This window comes from Eutrigla gurnardus, assembly GCF_963514095.1.
Source record: "Eutrigla gurnardus genome assembly, chromosome: 15".
Taxonomy (NCBI): domain Eukaryota; kingdom Metazoa; phylum Chordata; class Actinopteri; order Perciformes; family Triglidae; genus Eutrigla; species Eutrigla gurnardus.
This window is the reverse complement of record NC_139938.1, coordinates 22,523,239-22,546,096: the sequence shown is the minus strand read 5'-3', so window position 1 is coordinate 22,546,096 and position 22,858 is coordinate 22,523,239. Positions and strand designations below refer to the sequence as shown.

The 22,858-nt window shown below is 43.0% G+C and overlaps 1 protein-coding gene across 4 annotated transcripts; it reads left to right on the top strand.

Moving 5' to 3' along the window:
• The first annotated feature begins 209 nt into the window (after positions 1-209).
• On the top strand, positions 210-22,796 carry LOC311025536 (pecanex-like protein 3). Of its 4 annotated transcripts, none has more exons than XM_084028475.1 (36): positions 210-432; positions 1,575-2,063; positions 2,899-3,107; positions 3,205-3,310; positions 4,118-4,157; positions 4,334-4,429; positions 4,718-6,463; positions 8,800-8,917; positions 9,265-9,434; positions 9,630-9,687; positions 9,790-9,931; positions 10,083-10,240; positions 10,456-10,609; positions 10,969-11,001; positions 11,124-11,295; positions 11,473-11,583; positions 11,705-11,796; positions 11,942-12,051; positions 12,553-12,658; positions 12,776-12,868; positions 12,984-13,134; positions 13,537-13,681; positions 14,147-14,324; positions 14,535-14,643; positions 14,757-14,886; positions 14,989-15,047; positions 15,146-15,361; positions 15,988-16,241; positions 16,536-16,766; positions 17,421-17,524; positions 17,606-17,753; positions 17,843-18,073; positions 18,254-18,528; positions 18,614-18,783; positions 19,034-19,440; positions 19,817-22,796. In XM_084028475.1, the coding sequence occupies exons 2-36, from the start codon at positions 1,911-1,913 to the stop codon at positions 19,967-19,969; spliced, it is 6,828 nt and encodes a 2,275-aa protein (XP_083884601.1). In that variant the 5' UTR covers positions 210-432; positions 1,575-1,910; the 3' UTR covers positions 19,970-22,796. The 4 variants fall into 4 exon arrangements, with proteins under 4 accessions (XP_083884601.1, XP_083884600.1, XP_083884603.1 ...); XM_084028474.1 differs by having other exon boundaries at positions 210-603; XM_084028477.1 differs by having other exon boundaries at positions 210-2,063; positions 9,790-9,901.
• The last annotated feature ends 62 nt before the right edge of the window (positions 22,797-22,858 follow it).

The window sequence follows — 22,858 nt, the reverse complement described above, 5'->3', positions numbered from 1 at the left end:
TTACAAACGGATGATAAAAAGCATTTTCTATGAAAATATAATTGAATCATCTATCAAATCATGTGACAATATGATTGACATTTTGATGTTTTTTGAAATAAAAGAGAGAGAAAAATCTCCTCCCCATGACGTCAGTGCTTAAGGCCAATCGGTGCCATGGGAATCTCTCTCCCCTCACTTGATCGCTCTTTGTGCGTACGTGCGTGCGTCTCAACGTCCGTGCGTGTGTGTCAACTAGTTGTTAGCTTGCGCTAGCTACCCAGTTAGCTAGCTTCTTGAAACATTTTTAGATAGGCGCCGTGTATCCAAGAAACAGTTGTCGTTCACCATGAGAGAGGACCTCCGCTCCCGCTGCATGTCTGTCAACCTTAATGCCAAAGACGATGGGGGACTTTCAGAGAATAATCATAAGTTAGCATACGCCAACAAAAAGTAAGCTACAGTTTTTTTGGACAGGCGATTACCTTGCTCGTTAGCATCCTGAAAAGGAAAGCTCTGAGATTTTGCAAAGGAGCTGGATGCGGAAGGAGGCTATAAGGCAAGGTGGACAACTTATGCTAATTGTAAGCTGTGCTGGGATCCAAATGTGGAAATCATTTCACTGTGAGCACAATTGTCAAATATATCAAGCTAGCATTAGCTAATGACGAGCAACTAACGTGCGCCTAGCGATCAACGGTTGAGCTAACTTGTTGTTGTAGGCTGGCGTTGCATTAACGTTGCCCAGCTAACAGGGACATTAACCAGGTTGAAATGCTGATGTATCCGGCCTAGCATTAGCCGGTAACTAGCGTCAAATGATGTTTACCGTGTGTCAGTCTGTTTGCAGTAACAGTTAGTGTACTGGTGCTATCAATTATGTTTTTATATTCGCCGAGGTGATTGAAGGCGGTGGTGGCTGATCGGGTCGTATTTTACCGATCATAAATGCATAAGGATGTTTGTAAGCTAGGCTAAATTTCCTGCTAGCTTGCTAATGTCAATCAGAAAACTTAATCTAGCTTGCACAGCGTTGGCCTGGACAAGAGAATAGGGAGTTTTAAGCGTTGTCATCCTGCCTGAAATACGATAGCTAACATGTTATCAACTAACGTCATGTAGCTTTGGTTAGAGAAATAATACCGACATAGTTTACACTCGTTTGATTTGAATCATTGCGACGCTAGTGTGTGCCAGTGTCAGTTTAAATCATTCTAGCGTGTGTTTTAGTCATCATTTAAAAATCCTATTATGGTAGCCGGTCGAGTGATTATTACTGTTTACTGCTAGAAGTTATTAATGAATGATAAATGATCCCGTTTAATGTTTGACTCAACACAAACGTAGTCCCATCTATCTTGTGATGATTTGCTAAATTGTTTCAAGATCAATTTTGAAATCAAGAGGAAATTATTAAGTTTCATAATCATCATGTGGATTTTAAGGAAGTCTATGAAGTGAAAACAAAACGACACTTCAATGCTTATCTCCACAACTGTACATGTAGTCAGCGGACAGATTTCTACTACATTTAAACGTGATGATTAAGATGTAGCTACATATGAGAAACAAACAAGTTTTGATCTTTCTTACAGATGAATGCTTTTTCATACATTCAGTGGGTTACCAATGTGCCAAAAAGTCACTCTCCTGATTACCCAACGAGGATTAGGCTAGAGTGTGGCAACTTCGGTGCAGGGAGAGAGCACATGCTGGCACAAGAATATGCAAGGACTCTTGACCTCAACTGAAGTGTACATATCCAAGACACAGAACAATTTTCCTTGATGAAACAGTCTTGGTTAACCTGCCATCCCCAATGGAAGTGCCATCGTAGACATAAGATACTGTGGCTCGAACTGCTGCACAGTTTTTTGAGCTACAGCCTTGGCGGAAGCATTCCAGCTTTTAGTTGAACTCAAAGGTTGGAGATGGGTTCCCAGGCTCTTCAGATATTGCGGCAGGGTGTGTGGGCTTCTCTCACAGGAGGCTGGTATGTCGACCCACATCAGAGCACGTTCTCCAACTGCTTCCACCTCTACCTTTGGATATTTCTCCTTGCCTTCCCCTTTTTGCTGTACATGGTAAGCACTTTTTCACAGCCGGTTGATTGCAAGTTCATCCATGTAAATGACAAAATTCAGGAACACATTGTTGACTCATAGCATTACCTCATTTGTATTTCTTTAACAATGCATACTGTATGGAAGTCAAAATTAAATACCTGTTTCATTACTGCAGTATTTGCAAAATGAGGTTGCATTTAAAGAAAAACTTAAGTCTTGACATTGCTTTTGGTATGAGCTGTGTTAATTCAACCACCCCTTTCATGGTAATCTTTAGGCAATTCAGTAGCGCAAGCAACACAAGTAGTCAGACAGTTGGACAAGTACGAAATAAATCCTCAGTTTAACCAGGTCATTAGAAATGAAAGTGAATGCATCAACTATACATTTTAATTGTTCAGTGTAAAACAGCAGTAAATTAGGTTGATCATAATATTTGGTCCAGGAAAGTCTGCGAGATCTTATGTACGTTCATCATCACTAACATTGAGGGTAAAAACGTTGCTTCTTAGTTTAGTATTTTAAGGTTTTATACAATTTGAGAAAACTGTATTTAAATAAAATCAGCCTAAACATATGTGGATAACAATCTTAACCACAAAAAAACCCCACAAATACCTTTTTAAAACATATTGTTACATAGTTTAACATATATCTAAATGCTGAGACAGCTAATTTATAAGACATTTATTTATAGTACAGTTGTCTATGGTGTCTTCATTTGTACATAGCACTGTGTTTAGTTATCTGTCTTTTCCACCCACTGTAAAATTATACCTGGCTCTTGGCAGTGAACTACATTGTCTAATTTTTGTATTTAGTCTCAGTTGCTGTCTTTATCGCTCCCTCTCAGGCTCTTCCTCCTAGCTTGGTGGTTGCAGGCGTGTACTCTGCTGTGGTGGCAGTCTTTTTCACAGCCATTAAGGTGGTGAACTTTCGGCTTCATACCATGTTTGACCTTGGGGAGATTGTAGAGAAGAAGCATGCCTCACTCACAGCTGATGCTCCGAGGATGGAAGAAGGAGATGAAGGTTCAGGTGGCCATGATGGGAATCAGCACAGGTAAGAATAGGTTTTGTGATCTTAGAGAAGAGTTATGAAATCACAATGCTGTGACATGTTGAACTTTTCATTTTCTGTATGTCTAACTTCTTTGCAGAGATAGCCACGTTGGTGTAGAGATGACCGTGTTTCGGAAGGTCAACTCAACACCCCCGGTGCGCTGTAGCTCCCAGCACTCTCTGTTTGGATTGAACCAGGTGTCGGTGAGGATCACCTTTTTTTTTTTTTATAATACCATGCAGTCTTTATTCTTGTACTTTCAACAATTCTCAGAATCTTATTGTTAGAAAATATAAAATGTTTTACTTCCTACATCAAGTATGTCTGAAAAAGTAATTTAAAAGCCAATCTGCTGAGCGCATATATATATCTATATATACATACATACATACATATATTTTACATGTCACTGCTGCTTTGTACAGGTTAAATCCTTGTAGATTTAAGTATGAGCAGTATTGTGAGATTTTTTTTGAGTTGCCTCAAAATTTAAGTTCCCTCTCTGATTTTGTTTCGGGGCTTTTATTGTGAAAGGGAAGAACAAACAAAATGATGCTGTATTGCAGTGCTGCTGCCATTGACAAAGTGGGAGCAATAAAGAGTTTGCCGTCTTGGTTCAGGCAACCGAGCCTCCGTGTTATTACTGTGTTATTTTCATAAGTATAGACACAACTCATAACACTCGGCTAGAGTACATTTGGGCCATATTTCACTCAGTCAGTCTGCTTTGTCAACAAGCTGTAGACAGTCGGCAAGAGCACTTGTATTTGCAGCGTGTATGTGATAAAACCCTGTGCCTACAGTGAATGGAAGCAGTAAGTGAGTGCTGCTGCACACACACATTACTGATTGGTGCAATTCTAAGTGTTGGTACTCATAAAACAGGCTGTTGTATTGTTTTTAACAGCAGGGCGTTGTGATACTTTTCTGGTTTCGGTATAGTGTGCAGCAAGAGCACAGTTTTTTTTTAGTTTTTTTTATGTTTTGTTTTTTTAATTGTCATTATTCAGGAGTTCTTGCCCCAGCTGGAGGATACAGGAGGCACTAAGGGTAAGTATCTGGATTATATATTTTCATACTGCATTCCAAAATAGTATGGTATACAGTAGTATAGTAATATAAGTGTTGCATTGTCCTTACACAATTAAATGTGAGCGCCAGATCACTGTGAGTTTAGCCTGTTATTTACGCACTATATTTGACTGACTTATTTCCTTTTACCTTAGATATCAAAGAGCTTATGCGGGAACAAGGAAGCAATAATATGATTGTTACTTCAGCTCATCGGGAAATCCTACGGCAGAGGTCCCAGGACACCATTCGTAAGTTTGCTACTATTCCATGACTATAAATCAGCATCATATACCCTGAACACTGTATAATCCTGCCTGCATGGAAACGAGCCATGCTCAGACTGGACTACACGAATACCATTACTGTAGACATTCCATTGTTGGCAAGGCTCTGTCCAACAGGATGAATGGTAGTGCATGCATCCAACTTTTTTAATAAAGGAATAAAAGCTGTGGGTCTGTGTTGTGGCTTCCAAAGTGCATTTTAATCTGATTTTGGTGCATCCTAATCTGATATTGACCTGTCTTACTGTACAGGGGCTCCCAGTGTGGTTCAGTCCTGCATTGCCGCTGCTCTGGGAGGAGATTTTCCAGGTCTCATAGGAGTATCTGGAATGTCCGCTGGATTTGGAGAACCTGGAGACTGCTTGTCAATCCCCCCTTCACCCTCCAGTCAAGAAGATGGAGGCGAGAAAGAACAGTTGCAGGACGTGGAGTTACCAGAACATCTGTCTGAACAGAGTCCTGAGGACAATGGGTTGGGGGCTTATTCTCCCCTTGGCCCCTCTGCTAATTCCGAGAGCCTGGGGGATACTCCCCTTAGCCCCCTTATAAAGAGCAGCCTAAGTGAGGAGCTGAGTGAAAATCTACTGGGTTTGGGTCTTGACCCTGTGGCGTTTGCACCTGGAACTGACAACCCTGGCAGCCGCAGCGGGGTAGCACTAGCTGCCGGATCAACGGACAGCTGTTTCAGTGCAGGTGGCGCAACCACAGATCGTGAGACACTAAGCACGGTTAGCAGTTACCGCAGTGAAAAAACTGATTCCACTCAGCTGGAAAGTCCTTCATTCAGCCAGCCACGGCCTGCAGATGGACAGGCTTCTGCCTCAGCACCAGCAATGGGCTCTAACATCCACAAGCCCTCCGAGGATCCAGCAGGACAGGACGGCAGTGATACTGACAACCTGTCAGACAGTGTGCTATTGCGGTCGCCTTCCAAAGAATTCTCTCTCAGCCAGGGGCTAGACAGGACACTTGTTGAAGGAGAGGATTTATCCCCTGTGCCCTGTGATATTGCACAGCCCCGTCCTCTCCAGAACTCTTCCCCTTCAAGTAGTGGCCACTCGGAGGTTTGTGATTTAGACAGAGGTGTCCCAGTTCCTCCTTTACCCCCACCGCGGCAAGCCAATTCAGTGCCATCAGGGCTGGCCCTGGGTCTAGTGTGTTCTGAGCCTGCTTTGCCCATATCCTCCACCCCCTTTTTACTGTCTGACCAGCCTGCTCTGCAAGCCCAGCAGGTCGTGCGCCCTAAAGATTTAAAGCTGCTGCGGGCCAGCGGCAGTAGTGTGGGGCACAGGCCAGGCCGAAGGAAAGCTCCACGGCGGCGAGCTGGAGCGGGAAGTAGTAGTTTTGACTGTGGCTCTTACAGGCGTCACCACAATCATAGACAACACAGAGATTACATCCCAGTGCGCAGCCGACTCGGCGCCAAGGCTTACAGTGAAAGCTTGTTTGAGGATTCCAGCGACGAGGACGATGGCAGTGACATGAGCGCTGGTTCTAGTCTGGGCTCTCAGCGCCGATACAGCTCAGATGATGATGACGATGACGATGACGACTCAAGCTCCTCTACCTCCTGCTACTCCCCGGACCTCGCTAACACTGGCATGACATCCCCGCTCCCCCCTGCTGCTCAATTGTCCACTCCAAGGGAAGGGGACTTACCTGAAACTGCTGGCCCCTCACACTCTCGTGCTGCCCAGCGCTCTTCTAGCACTGCTAGTGCTAAGACTCATGCAAGAGTGCTGAGTATGGATGATGCAGGTGGAGGCCAGAGCAACACGGCGGCTTTGCCTTCTACTTTGCTTACCATGCCCTCCACCTCCACTCCTGCACCTCGCACTCTCACAATCTCTAAGTCTGACCTGGAAGCCCGCAACATCCATACTGACAGCTTCCCGGGAACTCATCATCATCGGCTGGATTCTCTGGGAGGCTCTTGGACGGGCAACCAGATGGGCTGGAGAGCAGAAGAGCTGGTTGAAGAGGGAGCTGTGGGAGGAGGTGAGTTGGAGTAACCTTACAATCGGAGGCCAGACTGTGTGTTTTTGTTCTAGTGCAGCGCCGGTTTGTAGCATGAATGTTCAGACTCGGAGCGAGGCAATTGCTTGGCTCCTGGTCTCAGACGTGCTGCAGGTAAATAGAGATTTTGGTTGTATCTTTATAATATCATCAGCAGCATGAGCAGTCAATGAGCGGTTTGCAGATGTTTGCAGGTCACTGAAGGTCCAACCCTGCAAGTTATTTATTTCAAGTTTATTGATGTTGAACACGCGCATATCCAAACGACACCAAATTCAACAGCATTCCATGGAGATGTGCGGTTTGCAAGATTTCCGAAGAACACACAGACAGACAGAGATTCCTTGCTTTATAATTAGATAACAAATTTTCTTGTACATGCAAAGGCAGAATTATTTTGTTTTGGAGTATAACGCTGTTTAAGTATCCAGCTTTATTTCCATATATGAATCCAAGTTGTGAGCATCTCAAGATAAATTATTAACAGTCAACAATATCAGCCAGGATCATTTATTTTCCATTAATTTTCCATTCCATTTCTTGATATTTAAAAAAAGTTAATAACATAGAAATATGCAGTATCTCCCTTGTTTAAGCAGATTCTTGCCCTCTAATTAGTAGCCAATAATGGTTGACCATAACCACTTTAGCTTTGAGTTGGTGGAAATTATGTGAATATGTGGTTTGAGTGACAATTACATGAAATTAAATTGGATATACAATCTGAAAAACCAGTTAAACTTTCACAGTTTTCCAAATATAAAATGTACAAACTAATGTAGGCAATGAAAGAATGTTTACTGAAATAAACGGTGCTGACATACAATCATATTGAATTAAACTAGACCGTATATAGATGGTGACTGAACAAACTAACTTAATTGTTAATAACAAACTTAATTGAAAAGAGTGTGATTAAGCGTAACTATCCTTTTCAAGGTTGATCCGAGTCATGAATGTGAAGGTAAACGTTTTAGTGAATGACATTAAATGAATGCTAACGTCCATACTGTAACAATTTACAAAATTGTGAAATAAATGGGAAGCAGATTTTAAGATAATTAAAAGGAGCTGCCTGCCTAATAAACATATTAATTGTATTTTTCTCTTCTGTTGGCAAGGGAGACAAATATTTCCTGCAAACAGAACTTGTAAATATTTGATTTATGAAAAATAGAATCCCAGTTATTTTCTCTGTTGTCTTTGCCTCACTACTAGACAAGTGCCGCTGCTCAAATAAGTAATAACTCTAAGTTTAACACTTTTTGGTTTATTTACCAGAATTCAGACAGACGTTTGTCTTACTGTCCCATGTAGTGTCTGTTGTACCAAACGTAACAAAGGTTTCAGCTGTTCAAGACCAAGTAAATAAGACCATAGGGAACAGCTGCAAAATGACCACAGGACAAAAAAATACAGTGCAATGCCAGATTATAAAATCATGTGACTGTCTGTACCAGATGATTAAATTTCAACCACACATCCAGTCTAATTATCACCTTGAGCACAGACGGCACAAAAAACTAAAAGTCTGTTTACTAATTAATCTGCACAGTCTGTGTTGACAAAGCGTCGGCCTCATATTTGCAGACAGGTGGCTAGCTAGCGTCAGCTATCCGGAGGGGCCCCAACTGAATGAAATAGAATCCACACACACCGTTCACCCGAGAAAATATCTCTTCAGCAAACACAAACCAAGGACTCAGATCAGTGTGTAGAGTCTTCCTTTTCTCCTTTCTTATTTGTGATCTCTAGATTGGCTAAGAGACAGCCAGAACCATCAAGAGTCAATTCAGTCACATTAAGACTTTGTTAGTTTAGTTAACTTATGTTGCTTTTAAGCTTAAAGTAATCATTTTGTCCATGTTGCAATAACTCGATTTCCACAACATGGACATTTTACACCTCATGCAGCTCTCACTGAACCTTACACCAAGTAAAGACTACATACGGTACACTTGGTTGGCTATAATTACTTGAGAAAATCACTTGCATAGCTTCTTTTTTTTTACACTAGAGCTGACCATAAAATCTTGTCATTAAGTCATATTCGTTGACATGGACTCTGGGGAAATGTAGAGGAAACGGCATTTGATTAATAGCTGAGCTGTATTCAGTTAATATATGAAATTGCATGTCTCATCAATGAGTCATTTGGGATGATTGTTTGTCAATGTCTGCTTTGCATAACTCCTTTTTTAAATGCAAATGTTACAATAGCAAAAGTGTTGTGATGCCTCTTGTTGTGTACATTGACACTGTAATTCAAACCGTTGCATTGATATAACCGATAATCCTTCTTCCATCCATGGCTCCAGAGGAAGGGGGCAAACACGACTCAGTCAGCAGTGTTAAGAGGACCCAGGCCATCCGAAGGAGACACAATGCTGGGAGCAACCCTACACCGCCCCCATCCACCATGGGATCCCCTCCCAGGTCAGTCAATGAACCACACCTCAGAGAAGGTAATATTTAATACCATAACTGTGCCCCGATTTCTAGCAAATCTGCAATAGTCAAAGCTATTGGCAAGTTGATGGATGCAGTAATTAGTAATCCTAACTCAATTTGCTACTTTGTTTCGGGGGAATTTTTCTGCCGATTTGCTATGAAATTAATATTCTCAGCCAGTTGTGGATTAATGAATAATAAAATATTAATTGGAACTACCACTAAGGATGTATGCCAGCCTCAGCAGGAGTGATGGAGTTTCGGCATTAAACGGCTACAAATAAATAAAAAATGTTAGACATTGTTACTAACGCATGTTTTTGTTCCTGTAGCCTTCAGGACCTCCAGCGGGCTCGGACCTCCTCTCATTCACGGACTCGCGCATTTCCCTCAGCTTTACAGTTTGCCTCCTCGCTCCTTCTGCCCCGCAGTGGCATCCATGAAGCCTCCACATTCGACGACACATCAGAGGGGGCGGTACACTATTTCTACGATGAGAGTGGTGAGTTGTGGCGTTAAAGGAATAGTTCAACATTTTGGGGCATGTGCTCATTCGGCTTCATGTTGAAGGTCAAACTAATCCTTTCAGTTTATTTCCTTTTCCATTCTTCATCAAGACTGATAAAGACAAATGTGTCCAGATTATTATTCACTGTTGAAATTATTCCATTGAGGTTTTCTGTTTGTTGTTTAACAGGAGTGAAGAGGTCCTACACGTTTGGACCTGCTGGAGGAGGTTATGAGGACCCAGTTCAGTAAGTTATAAAGTGTTTGCCCTTTTTTCAAGACTGTAATTTGTTTTTCGAAAGTCACAACTTAAAAACTGCACTTAATGCCATAACATTTCACGCTTGCAGGGAAAGGGAGAGACAATCCCAGTCCTCAAGCTTCACCTCCACCGAGGTCCAGGAAGGGGCACCAGTCCTATCCATGCTCCAGCCAAGACCTGTGGTTTTACAGGGCATGCAGGTGCGCATGGTGCCTCTGGAAATGCCTGAGGTTAGCGGTCTTTGATGTTTAATTATTAGCAGATTATTCAGCTAGAAAATGATGTAAATAATTCAGGACTCTACCTCAGAGGAAACTATTATAGATTAGCCTTGTTGTTAGCCTTGTTGAATGAATCCCTATTGTCTCACCTCATCTCTAGTTTGATCTGGATCATGAGTCTCTACAAGAGTCCCAGGAAAACACTCTGATGATTGAGGAGAAAGCAAAACCCAAACAGTACTATCGCTTTTGGGTGCTGCCCGGAAAGTGGCTCAGGGTTCGATATGATCGTCTGGCTCTTCTGGCCCTGTTGGACAGGTATGCCAGACCTTTGGAAAGAGGAGAGGGTCTATATTTCTCCAAAATACACTACTTTAAAACTTTAAATTATGTCTTGCATGTCCAGTTGCTATCATTTCATATTAAATATCTTTATCAAAACCTGATTTTCATATAGAGGGCAGTTCTATATTGGGGTTAAAATATTGTTATGATGATGTCCAAATATTGATTTCTCTGTGGTCTGTTGCCAGGAACCGCCGTGTGGGAGAGAACGTGTTTGCTGTAGTGCTGGCCAGTCTGGTGGCCTTCTTGGGGTTCCTCCTGCTTCTTCAGGACTTTTTCAGGGACATCTGGGTCTTCCAGTTCTGCCTGGTCATTGCTAGCTGCCAGTACTCTTTACTGAAGGTACTGCTGGATTTCATTAGCAAACAGCCTAATAGATCATTACAAGCCGTGGCATACTGTGATTATTACAAAGCAAACGGCGCCAAGAGGGTGAAACGCTCATCGAGTAGTTGGCCATATTATGGCCGTACTTATATTTCAGTTTAATAAAAAACAATGTTCAGATTAAACAAGCTCCTCCTGGCCTGACTGCCTGCATACACTGAGCATCTGCCCAGCTGTAAAGAGTTAAATGTATCTTTCCCCTTCTTTGTTAAGCCACACTGCTAAAATGTATAACACACGCCTTTAAGTATCTTGTTTGTGAAGTCTTTCTTTATGCGAATGTGTATGAAACCTAAACCTGATTCTTGTTTCAGAGTGTACAACCAGACGCAGCTTCTCCCATGCACGTGAGTACTGGTGACACCTCTTTTATACGCGATAATGTACTTAAAGCACAGACTAAATCAAGACACGTCACCTTGTAATTGTAATATAATTTTGGCTCATCTTTTTGTCCGCTACAAAACAGGGCCATAACTGGATCATTGTGTACAGTAGGCCGGTCTACTTCTGCTTGTGCTGCGTGATGATCTGGATCTTTGATCTATCTGGGCGCTCTGGCAGCCTGCAACCCTTCTCCCTCTATGGTGTCACATTCTTCTCTGCGCATTTCCTGCTCTGTGTCAGGGATATGCTCATTGGTTAGTTTTCATACATGACTACACGAATCAGCATTGTCACCATATCTGATGATATCTATATTTGATTAATGTTTAAGCTTCACAAAGTTGATAGATTTATTTTTTGTCTGTGTGATTTATTTCCAACAGCTTCATTTTTTGTAGCTTCTAACATCCTTTTTCTTTTTTGTCCAACAGTGTTTGCCTTGTGTTTTCCGGTCATTTTCCTGTTTGGGTTGCTACCTCAGGTCAACACTTTTGTGATGTGTCTGCTGGAGCAGATCGACATGCACATTTTTGGTGGAACTGGTAGGAGCATGTTCACACAGGCGGGATGATCTGTAGAAGAGAGTGAAATATTATAGCATCTTGATATCATGATATTGCGTTTTGGTTTGCCCTGATCTTCTCTCTGTGTCTCCATCCTCAGCCACTACCAGCCCCCTCTCATCTCTGTTCAGCCTCATACGCAGTATGCTGGTGGCTGCTCTGCTGTATGGATTTTGCCTCGGTGCGATCAACGTAAGTGGAACAGAAACACTACAGGAAAGTAGATGTTTTTGGTATCGATTTGTTTTTTTCCTCTTTCCAAAGTTGTGATCAAAGTAGGAATTGATTTAGACCGCCCTTGATTTAATTTAATTTTGTTTTGTTTTTGTTATATTAGGCACCGTGGGGGGATGCTCATGTGCCAGTACTGTTCTCTGTGTTTTGTGGCTTACTCCTGGCCTTATCCTATCACCTCAGCCGCCAAAGCAGTGACCCCACCATCCTGTGGTCAGTATTTTGCGTTTCACATCGTCGATTTCTTGTTGATAATGATAGATTAATATATACCAATCACATGTAGCTGTGACAAGTAAATGTGTTTGAAGAAGCTATAAACCCAAACATTAAATGCAGTAGCGATTTTTTTTTTTTTTTTTTTTTTTACATTACATTTGCTTTGCAAAAAGAATCTGATTAAGTGTCTTTTATTTGGCGTCGAAACCTTTTTTGTTTTGATATATTTCCCCTTACTTTGAAGCAGTGCCTCCTGGCTTGTGAACACACAAGGCGCTTCAGCAGAGTTTTCCAGTCGTTTTAATGTGTGTATCTACACTGATTATATAATGGCCTCTGAGCACTGCCAAAACACGGATGACCCACCCACAGAAGCCTACCTGCTGACAAGCTGCTTTCACTACACAGCCTCTGTAGACTTTGATGTTACATCTCAGCTTTTCGTTGCATTTCTCACGGTTCCTTTTTTGTAATTTTTTTTACCTCTTGCATCAGGTCACTGGTCAGATCTAAATTATTCCCAGAGTTAGAGAATCGAACACCAGAAGAACCTCCTGTGGAGATCAAGGACCCTCTTCCTGAGAAGCTGCGTAACTCTGTGGTAAACATCCCTGCTTGTTTTTCTGCACATTTTCTGAGTGTAGTAGGAGGTTCACTTTTGATCTCACGGTGTCGGCCTTTTTTACAGTCTTTTGCCTTCTCACCTGTGTTTTTGTAGAAAGAGATTCTTCATTCGGACCTCGTCATGTGTCCTCTCATGGCTGTGATTACCTTCGCCATCAGTGCCAGCACGGTTTTCATCGCTCTTCAAGTTAGTCGGAGCAGGGTTTCTGGTCCTACTGCTAGAAAACAATCCTCATGCAACTGAAAAAACGTCCACTGATTTCTTTCCTCCTAATTTCTGTCCTTTTGCCCTTGATCCACAGCCTGCTCTTAGCTTCGTCTTGTACATCCTGGCCGGAGTTGTAGGCTTTATTACGCATTATCTCCTGCCTCAGCTCCGCAAGCAGCTGCCATGGTTCTGCCTGGCTCACCCTGTACTCCGCTCTAGAGAGTACAGTCAGTTTGAGGTCCGAGGTGAGCGTCCGTCTGATTTATCTGCGTACGCATGCACAGATAGAAGCACGGTGATGTATGAGTGTATATAAAAAGGGAACTTAATATATGAACAACTGGAACATTAAGTATCCCCACCAGAAATAGCTGCATGGAACAAATTCTAGTTGAAGTGCTTTATGACTACATCATTGATAGTACTTAAGTAGTTAAATTAAAACAAAAAGACCTACAAGAGAGATTTTAATTATTTAATCTCAAGACATTTTCCTGTATTTGAAATGCTAGGTATATCTGAAATAGTATGTCTATTCACCCATTGTATAAACATCATTTTTAAAGTTTAAATAGGTTTCTCCCAGCATGAGGGAGAAAGTTGGTTTTTGGAGTGTGTATGATCATTTTGCGTTCTGTTTGACCCAGATGCTGCTCAGTTGATGTGGTTTGAGAAGCTGTATGCGTGGCTTCAGTGTGTGGAGAAATATTTCATCTACCCAGCAGTGGTGCTTAACTCCCTAACGACAGAAGCTCGAACTGTGGGCCAAAACCATAAAGAGCTGGACATCTAGTAAGCCTTTTCTTGTTCTGTCTCCAGAATATTTCACGTCCATATGTTATACTATTCTCCGTATCTCCTCCCTGGGGATATGTGCTGTGTCTGTGGGTGTTGGAACCATAGAACATAAAATGAATAGACACACTGAACCACCCCCAGATGTATTGCTTCCTGCAGGTTGTGCTCAGTACCATGACATATATAAAAGATATTCTCCTTTCCCTTTTCCCCGCTCTTCAACTTGTAGATGGGATAGTAGGCTATGTAAAGGTGAATACATTTTCAGACAAAGTTACTACAAGGAAATAGCGTTGCTTCTGTATGCTGAACATAAGCAAATGAAACCCATCAGCAAGAGTACAGGCCGTATTGCTGGTTCCTTGCAGTAACTTTAAACTGTCACATGCAGGCAGCCATTGACATCTGGGATTGGCGATCTATGTGTCATTGATTTTCTTTTTCTTGACCCCCCCCCAGCAGCCGAGCTCTGTTCATCTCAGTAGCAGGCATGAAGTTGCTGCGTTCGTCTTTCTGTGCCCCATCGCAGCAGTATGTCACGCTGTGCTTCACCACCCTCTTCTTCCAGTTTGACTATCCACACTTCTCAGAGACCTTCTTAATCGACTACTACTTTATGTCCATTCTCTTCAGCAAGGTTGGAATGCACTCACCCTGTCATCTCAGAACTTTAATCACAAATATCATTCAATAATTCAATTGTATTCTACTCTAGTAGCAGTTTATTTGCAGAGTAATTAATACCTGGCTAGAAAGGACAATTTTGCCCTCTTTGGTTAAAAGACTGTATATTGTCTGTGTAGTGTTATGAATACAGTTGTCGATGTATTTGTCTTTGAATCCTCAGATGTGGGACCTGCTGTACAAGCTGCGCTTTGTGTTGACTTACATTGCCCCCTGGCAGATCACCTGGGGATCAGCCTTCCACGCCTTCGCTCAACCCTTTGCTGTTCCCCGTATCCTTCAGTCTCTTCGATTTTTTTATTTTTTATGTCGATAATTATGTAGTAGTTGTCTTTACTGTATAATGCGCTCTGAACAGAGATGTCCTTAACTCGTCTTTCTTCAGACTCTGCTGTGCTTTTTGTCCAGGCCATATTTTCGGCCATCTTTTCCACCCCTCTCAATCCTGTTCTGGGCAGTGCTGTGTTTGTCACCTCATACACCAGACCTGTAAAATTCTGGGAGAGAGACTACAAGTATGTTTTTGAAAGGAAAAACAAGGAATCTCTGCAAATGTGAAATTACATTTCATATCCAAATATGGAGCATTTTCATTCATTTCTATTTCATGTTTTCAGCACCAAGCGTGTCGATCATTCCAACACCAGACTTGCCACTCAGTTAGACCGCAACCCAGGTATGCCATACCACTCATTCACCAAATAGTCTCTATTTGACTCATTTATTCTTTTATTCTGTTGCTGTGATGTTTTTTTTCTTTTTTTTTTCTCCAAGGTGCTGATGACAACAACCTGAACTCTATTTTCTATGAGCACCTGACGCGCTCTCTGCAGCACAGCCTGTGTGGAGACCTGCTGCTTGGCCGCTGGGGCAACTACACCACAGGCGACTGCTTCATCCTCGCCTCAGACTACCTCAACGCTCTGGTGCACATCATCGAGATCGGCAACGGCCTGGTCACCTTCCAGCTGAGGGGTCTCGAGTTCAGAGGTCAGTTGCGGGGGATGATGTGGGCTGACAGTGTTTGTAGCTTGTAGAATAAGCTCAGTTTGAATTGTTTACCTCATCTGTCAAGGGCTTCTGCAGAATCTTGTTTATAGAGATCAGCCTGTGGTGGCTCAGTCTTTATTATACTTGAAATAATATACTTGATACATAAGCTACTGAGCATCTTGAAAAATTACTTTCACTAAGTCAGAATTCTGAATGGAGGTGATGAAACCATGAATCAGGGTTTCCGCAGCAGGGAAAGACAGTGATGGATGGAGACGGGCAGTGTTCAGGTGGAAAAGGGCAGTTTGGGTGATTTTGATTTGTGTGGTGTTCAAAGGGAGAGGTTGCTGCCAAGAGTGACTCCGAGTTTGCGACTGTGTGGGGAGAGACGGGCTGGAAATATCGATTGTGAGGCTGAAACTGTGGGTAGTTTTGGTGAGGGATTTGGGACCAAAGATGATCATGTCGGTTTTGTCAGTTAAGTTTGAGGAAATTTGTTTGCGTGCAAGATTTTATTATTGAGTGAGCAGGTATTGAGCAAAGGCTTTCTCATCTAAAATTGTAAATTTGAGTTTTGGTTTGCTTGTGCAGCTGATCCTCATCTGCTTCTTTCATCTGTCCAGGTACCTACTGTCAGCAGAGGGAGGTCGAGGCCATCACAGAGGGGGTGGAGGAGGATGAGGGCTGCTGCTGCTGTGAACCTGGCCACCTTCCCCATATGTTGTCATTCAACGCTGCCTTTGGACAGCGCTGGCTGGCGTGGGAGGTGGCCGCCACCAAATACGTACTGGAGGGTTACAGCATCAGCGACAACAATGCAGCCTCCATGCTGCAAGTGTTCGACCTCCGTAAGATCCTCATCACATACTACGTCAAGGTAGGTTCCTACTTTTCTGTTCTTGGTCTACAAATGTCTGTTTACATGTTCCATTGCTGTAAGAATTTCTGGTTACACATATTGTAGCTTGATTGAGTTCAGGCCACAGCATGACTAATCACAGTAGGACTACAACAATGGCAATCCGATCCAATAGCAATGTGAAATTTGCCAACACTTTGCATTCAAGCCTTTTATAGAGTCAAGCTGCTGTAATGAAATTGTAGCCTCTGGCCTGGAGGTTAAAAACTTGATGGTTGAATATTTGGCTGGTGTTATCGTTCCTTCGAACAGAGCATCATCTACTATGTGAGTCGATCTTCTAAGATGGAAGAGTGGCTGACTAATGAGACGGTTCAGGAGGCTCTGCGGCCTTGTCTCGGACCCAACTACGTGGACAGTGACCCCACCTTCAACCTGAACATCGATGAGGACTATGACCACAGGGCCTCCGGGATTACCCCCTCCTCATTCTGCATGGTTTACCTGGACTGGATTCAGTATTGCAACAGCAGGCGTCAAACGGTCAGACTCTTTACAGCATTTACTCTAGAACCACACACAGGTCAGGGGTCTCACCCAGCACATCTTTAACATGTGTACATGTGTGTGAATAAGCCTAATCTGGAAATAAAGCCAGCGATGGATCTGGCATCATTACAAGTTGTGAAGCCATCAGTGTGCAGCGTATAAATTCTGCAGTGGCACTCGTGCGTAATATTGCAAGAAAGAACAGTTGTTGCTATAATTGACTGTAAAGAACCAGCAGGCTCATTTATAAACATCAATACTCATGGTGTGCTTTGCATTAACCATTCATCACTGACTGTGGGCATGTAGAGAGCAGGATATGAGGCTGATTCAGGCATGCACATTCCCAGGTGCACCGTGATTTATAAAGGGAAGTGTTGCCTGCAGGTGTGGTGTTTACACGGGCAAAAATGTTGGATTTTATCCCCCTTTTCTTGGCATGCCATGTTTTTTTCTTTTGTCCTTTTGTTATCCTGCGCAGTTTTATAAATGAGACCCCAGGTTGTCTGTTTTGTTGTCTCTAAAATTGCAACTTCAGAATCAATATATAATGTCATACTGATAAAACCTATGTAGTATTTGTAGAACAATAATATACTACTAATATGTTATTTTAATATTTATCTCAACTTCTCTATCGTGTTGTAGCCCGTAACTTGTGAAAGAGACTCTCCACTTGTCAACCTCTGTTTTGGGCTGTGTATCCTTGGAAGACGAGCTCTAGGCACGGCCTCCCATAGCATGTCTGCAAGGTAAGGTCATACCTCTCTCTCTTGTATTGTGCCTAATTCCACCTGTCACCCCAATGTTGTTGTGCTTTACCTGTTTGACAGCCTGGAGCCATTTCTCTATGGCCTCCATGCACTCTTCAAGGGAGACTTTCGCATCACATCTCCCAGGGATGAATGGGTGTTTGCAGACATGGACCTGCTGAACAGAGTTGTGGCACCAGGAGTGCGGATGTCCCTCAAATTGCATCAGGTAGAAGCAGAAGAAAACCAGGCCTGAGGTTAGAATGACAGTTTTGGTCCCTGAACTGAGACCAACCCTGTATTCTGTGTTTCCTCCAGGACCACTTCACATCTCCAGATGAGTATGAGGATCCTATGGTTCTGTACGACGCCATCACTGCCAACGAGGAGAAGATGTTGATATCTCACGAGGGTGACCCTGTGTGGCGCAGCGCTATTCTAGCAAACATGCCTTCGCTGTTGGCACTGCGCCACATCATGGACGACGGCAGCGACGAGTACAAGATCATCATGCTTAACAAGAGGTTCCTCAGCTTCAGAGTCATCAAGGTCACAGCTCTCACTCTTTATGACTTGTCTTGTTGTCTGGATTGTTGCTGAACTAGTTTATTAGGTATTTTATCATATCTGCTTTATGTACTGATGATTTTACAACCCTCAACCAGATGAGCATAATTTTGTTAATATTTAGCCCGTCCTCCACTGACCTCCTTCTGCTGCCCCCTACAGGTTAACAGAGAGTGTGTGCGTGGGCTGTGGGCCGGACAACAGCAGGAGCTGGTTTTCCTGCGCAACCGTAACCCGGAGCGTGGCAGCATTCAAAATGCCAAACAGGCCCTAAGGAACATGATCAACTCCTCGTGTGACCAGCCCATCGGCTACCCCATCTACGTGTCCCCCCTCACCACCTCATACGCCGGGGGCCACAGCCAGCTGAGGTCCGTGTGGGGAGGACCTGTCAGCCCACACAACATTTACACCTGGCTCATCAGTAGCTGGGACAGGTACATGGTCTGAACTTCATGTGATAGATGAAGACGGTGATGCTCTTGTGTCAACATTGTAAATCTAATGTATGTGTCTCTGCAGGTTACAGAAAGGTTGTGGTGCTGGCTGTAACAGCGGAGGAAACATTGAGGACTCGGACTGTGGAGGCGGCTCCACCTCAATCTCCACCAACCCAGCCATTCACACCACCCAGAGTACACCCGCCTCCAGCCTTCCACCGCCACACATCACCACCGTCCAGCCCTCCATGGGTAAGACATAAAACCAACCACTTTTGTTAGAAACCAAAATAGAAAGTTCTTATAGATTGCTAAATAGTTGAACTATTCTCCTCTTCTGTTGTTTTACCTTGATGTTGTCAGATGTCAAAAAGTACAGCTGCATATTGAGATGGTGTGAATGTATTTGAAGCACCTCATGCCTTGCCTTTGCATGGCTTGGTTGCAGGCTCAGTAATTGCTATTTAGACCTTTTGATGAAGTATTATTTCTTGCATTTCAGGTACAGATAACCCTGTAGGTCCAACCCAGAACTGGCCCCACCACCCGCAACCACTCCCATTAGCTCTACTCAGCCAATCAGAGGGCCGGATGGAGGCAGGACTGCTCACATCCCTACAGCGTACGTCCTCCATCCAGGGGCTCCTGGGCCAGCAGTTGTCCAGCTCCCAGCTCTCCTTCAGCAGCTCCATGGCTCCACCCCCTCTGCCAGTCTCGGAGCGCTTCTGCCCAGCGAGTCTCCTGGAGAACTCTGGGCACAGAGCAGGCCAGCGGGCTGGCCTCAGCCAGGGTGGTGGACTTCACTATGAGAGCCACTTTGGCAAGTGGAGTTTTTCAGGCAGGAAGGGCTTTAACGGACCAGCTGCATTAGAGGGGGAAGGAGGAACAATACAGACTATACGCACACAGGTGAGGAGGCTGCTGGTTTCATTTCTATATGAACATGTTAAGTATGAATATGAGGTTAATTTCCCTAATAGAGTAATTCTGTTCAGCTCACATTTTAGCATTTCTGGGATAAGGATTAGTCAATCACTTGAACAGAAATTTAATCCCCAACCAATTGTATAATCTATTAATTGTTTTGAGTTTTGTTTTTAAAAGATATTGTTTTTCAGCCTCTCAAATTAGAATATGTTTTTGTTTTCTTGGTCTACAAGGATAGTCATTCTGAATATCTTTGTCCAACGCACAACATGTTAGAACATTACAGTGGGCTCTGCAAAATGAAAAAAATGAAATTGCAGATTTTCTTGGATGAGCTTTTAAAATAATTATCTTACAGCCTCCTCCTCCTGCATCCCTACAAGAGGCCAGTCTGACACAAGATCCTCTGGGAGCCACTCGGATGATGGATCCAACCCTGCTGACTGTCGGGGACCCCCCCACCCCACGAGAGGAATCCACAGAGCTGCCTTTACTTGAGCACCTGCGCTGAGTCGGCCCCGGGACACCCTGAGTGACATGCTCTGCAGTGAAAGCACACCACGGATCTGGACCGGACCCACCCAGACCAGACTCATTCCACCTTCTGGACTCATTCCATCATCCCTTGTTTAGCTAACTCGGTGTGACCTGTAATGGCCCACTGCAGTACTGGATGGATTTGGTGATATACACATCACCCAGCTCCTTCTCAGCCAAATGAGTAAAACACCTGATAGCATGCTGAACTGATGCATGTCAGAAATGATTTCAGCCAGCCTGTTTATTCCAAAGTCAGCTTTCATCACGACCCCTGATGATCTACTCATTCTTTGGTTTCTGACTAAGGCACTTGGTGTCTCTATGAACAACCTTTTGGTTGTAACAGTAGTGACCGGTCGGAAAGGCCAGTGCAATTATAAGGGATATTTTTGCTTGAAGATTGATTTTTTTTTTTATATATATATATATAAATCCTGGAGAACAGTGGAACGCCTCTGACTTCCTTTCACTTGACATCTCCAGCAGTTTTTTTCTTGCATAACCAATACAAAAAAATATCCTATATGTTGCTGTAAGTGCAGGTGAAGGATATGTGGAAACCATGATAAGCCTTGTTTTGTTTATCCCCATTTCACCATCCTCACCAGACCTACAGTTGCGTGTCAAACAGTACAGACTGACCAATTTCAGGAGCCTCTGCTTCTTTTTCCTCCCTGCACATTATACATATTCAAGAAAAAAAAAACACGCCCCACCAAAATGTCGTCTTTTGTTCTCTGGCCTGTTTCCTACAGAGGTGCCTGACAACATCAACAGTTCTGCTTGGAGCAAGGCAGAAAAGAAACTCCCTTCCGTCCCGGCCAACATGTGGTGCTTTAACTGCTTGTTTACAGTCTATTTAGGCCTGGACTTGAGTCCTGAATCTGACTAGCAACACGGAGATGTGGGATGACTTGGGACAGAGCAGGTGCACATCGATCAGGATCGGGATTAAGCGGACGGTGATTCCAATCTTTGAAAATTGTGTTGATCACAAACCTATGGACTGGGAGTGTTAGAAACTTAAAGCCTTTTTTTTGGTGAGTGGAATGTTTTTAAATTTTACTTGAAGAATCGCAAGTTCCTGTGTTTAAGGTGCACCAGGTTTGTTTTCTTTGGATGGCTGATCAATGACGCCCTCTCTAACCAGATCCGCTCAGCTCATGGCTTTCTTGATATAAGGGACCCAGGCTGCTTTGTGTGGGAAGCTCAGTTTTCTTTGCCTGCAGTATGGCCCCTCACGTTACTATACTACTGCTTCTGCATCTCCTGCTACTACTAATATACCCACTACTGCTGTTTCTACAACAGTCAAATCCAGCGTTTTAGTTGGAAATAAAGTTTAATAAATACTGAAAGCAAAAGGTGGAATATTTATTTGATTAATATTGTGTTAAAGATATCTTTAACAGGGTTTGTCAGTATGGTGTGATGATGTATCAAATTGGAAATCTACCTTCTTTCAACTGCACCCCCACCCCTCCCTCACTTAGTTTGGTGTCATCACATTTGTATCATCTCACCAATGGCTGTCTTTTTTTCTTTTTAATGTGTAATACAGTATAACTGGAAGTATTCCTGAGGAGTTACTTTAAGTTGGTTTCTTTCCCACTCCTGCACTCTTTGTTCCACCACTGTGAGAAGCTTATTAGAACACAAATTGAGGGATAAAGTAGATCGCATAAAAATGAGTTGGCAGTCTGTTTCCCAACTCCAGTGGCGTCGTCCCCACGTGTTGTCTGCTGTGGTAGAATGATTCTGAAATAAGCTTGTGACAGAGGACTGCCTTGTATGCTTTTTTTCCCCTCACCAAATTATCTCTAAGAAGCGGTGTTCCCCTTGAGGAAACTTGAAAGGAGGCCAGCATTCTCAGGGTCAACAATGGGGGGAGGGAAATGACTTCTTCTGCAGGACGACTTTCGTACAATGGGAAGAAAAATGCAGTAATGAGGCAAGTTGGGTCGCACTGACATTACTAAATATGCCCCCTCCCACCCCACCCACCCCATTAGTGTTTTACTCTCAATGAGTTAAAGTATGTTCTGCATGCTGTTAAATCCACATTTGTTACATCACATTTTCTCCTCAGTGCTGGGTAAGGGACACGTAGTCTCCCCCCCCACACACACACACACACTTATTTTATTTTTAATAAAATACTTTTAGCATTCTTTCTGTGTCAGCTGAGAAGAAGCTGGAAAAGTGCATCAGTATCCCACTGAAAATACGTTAGTAACTCCCTTGACTCAGGAAAAACAGACTTTCAGATCAGTTCTGTTTTCTGTAATCCTCATTCATCTTGTATCCAAAGCAACAGCGAGTAATTTTCTTTCTTTTTTTCTTTGCTGGGAGTGTGGAAAGCACAAGTTAACGGGACAGACCTGAGTGTCAATGAAAAGGGATTTCTTAATCTCTGAAATTATGTACAGCATGTTTCGTATATAAATATATATTTAAAATATAAATCTATTTTATTATTATTGGATTTTGGGTTATTATACATTTTAAGACACTATGTTGAGGTTTAGGGGAGGGACTCTTGTGTTTACCCATCAGAGTGGACAGAGGCACTCTTCACATTGAAATGTGCAGTGTGTGAAGAATCAATTAATACTTCTTTTGCACAAAATGTATCATACACCATCCCACTTTATCGTTTTTATTATTTGTTTTTTTGGGAGGGGGTCTTTTATTTAAGAACTTTAAGTCGATGTTCAATGTTCTGTACAGTTTTGTATGTGATTCTTTTTCTCCTCCTGTTTAAATTAAAGGATTTTGTGTCATCGTTTGCAAATCAACTGCTGTGAGTGATTTTATGTTCAGTTTTGGTTTTTTGTCAGGGGAATATTGAAACTTTGCA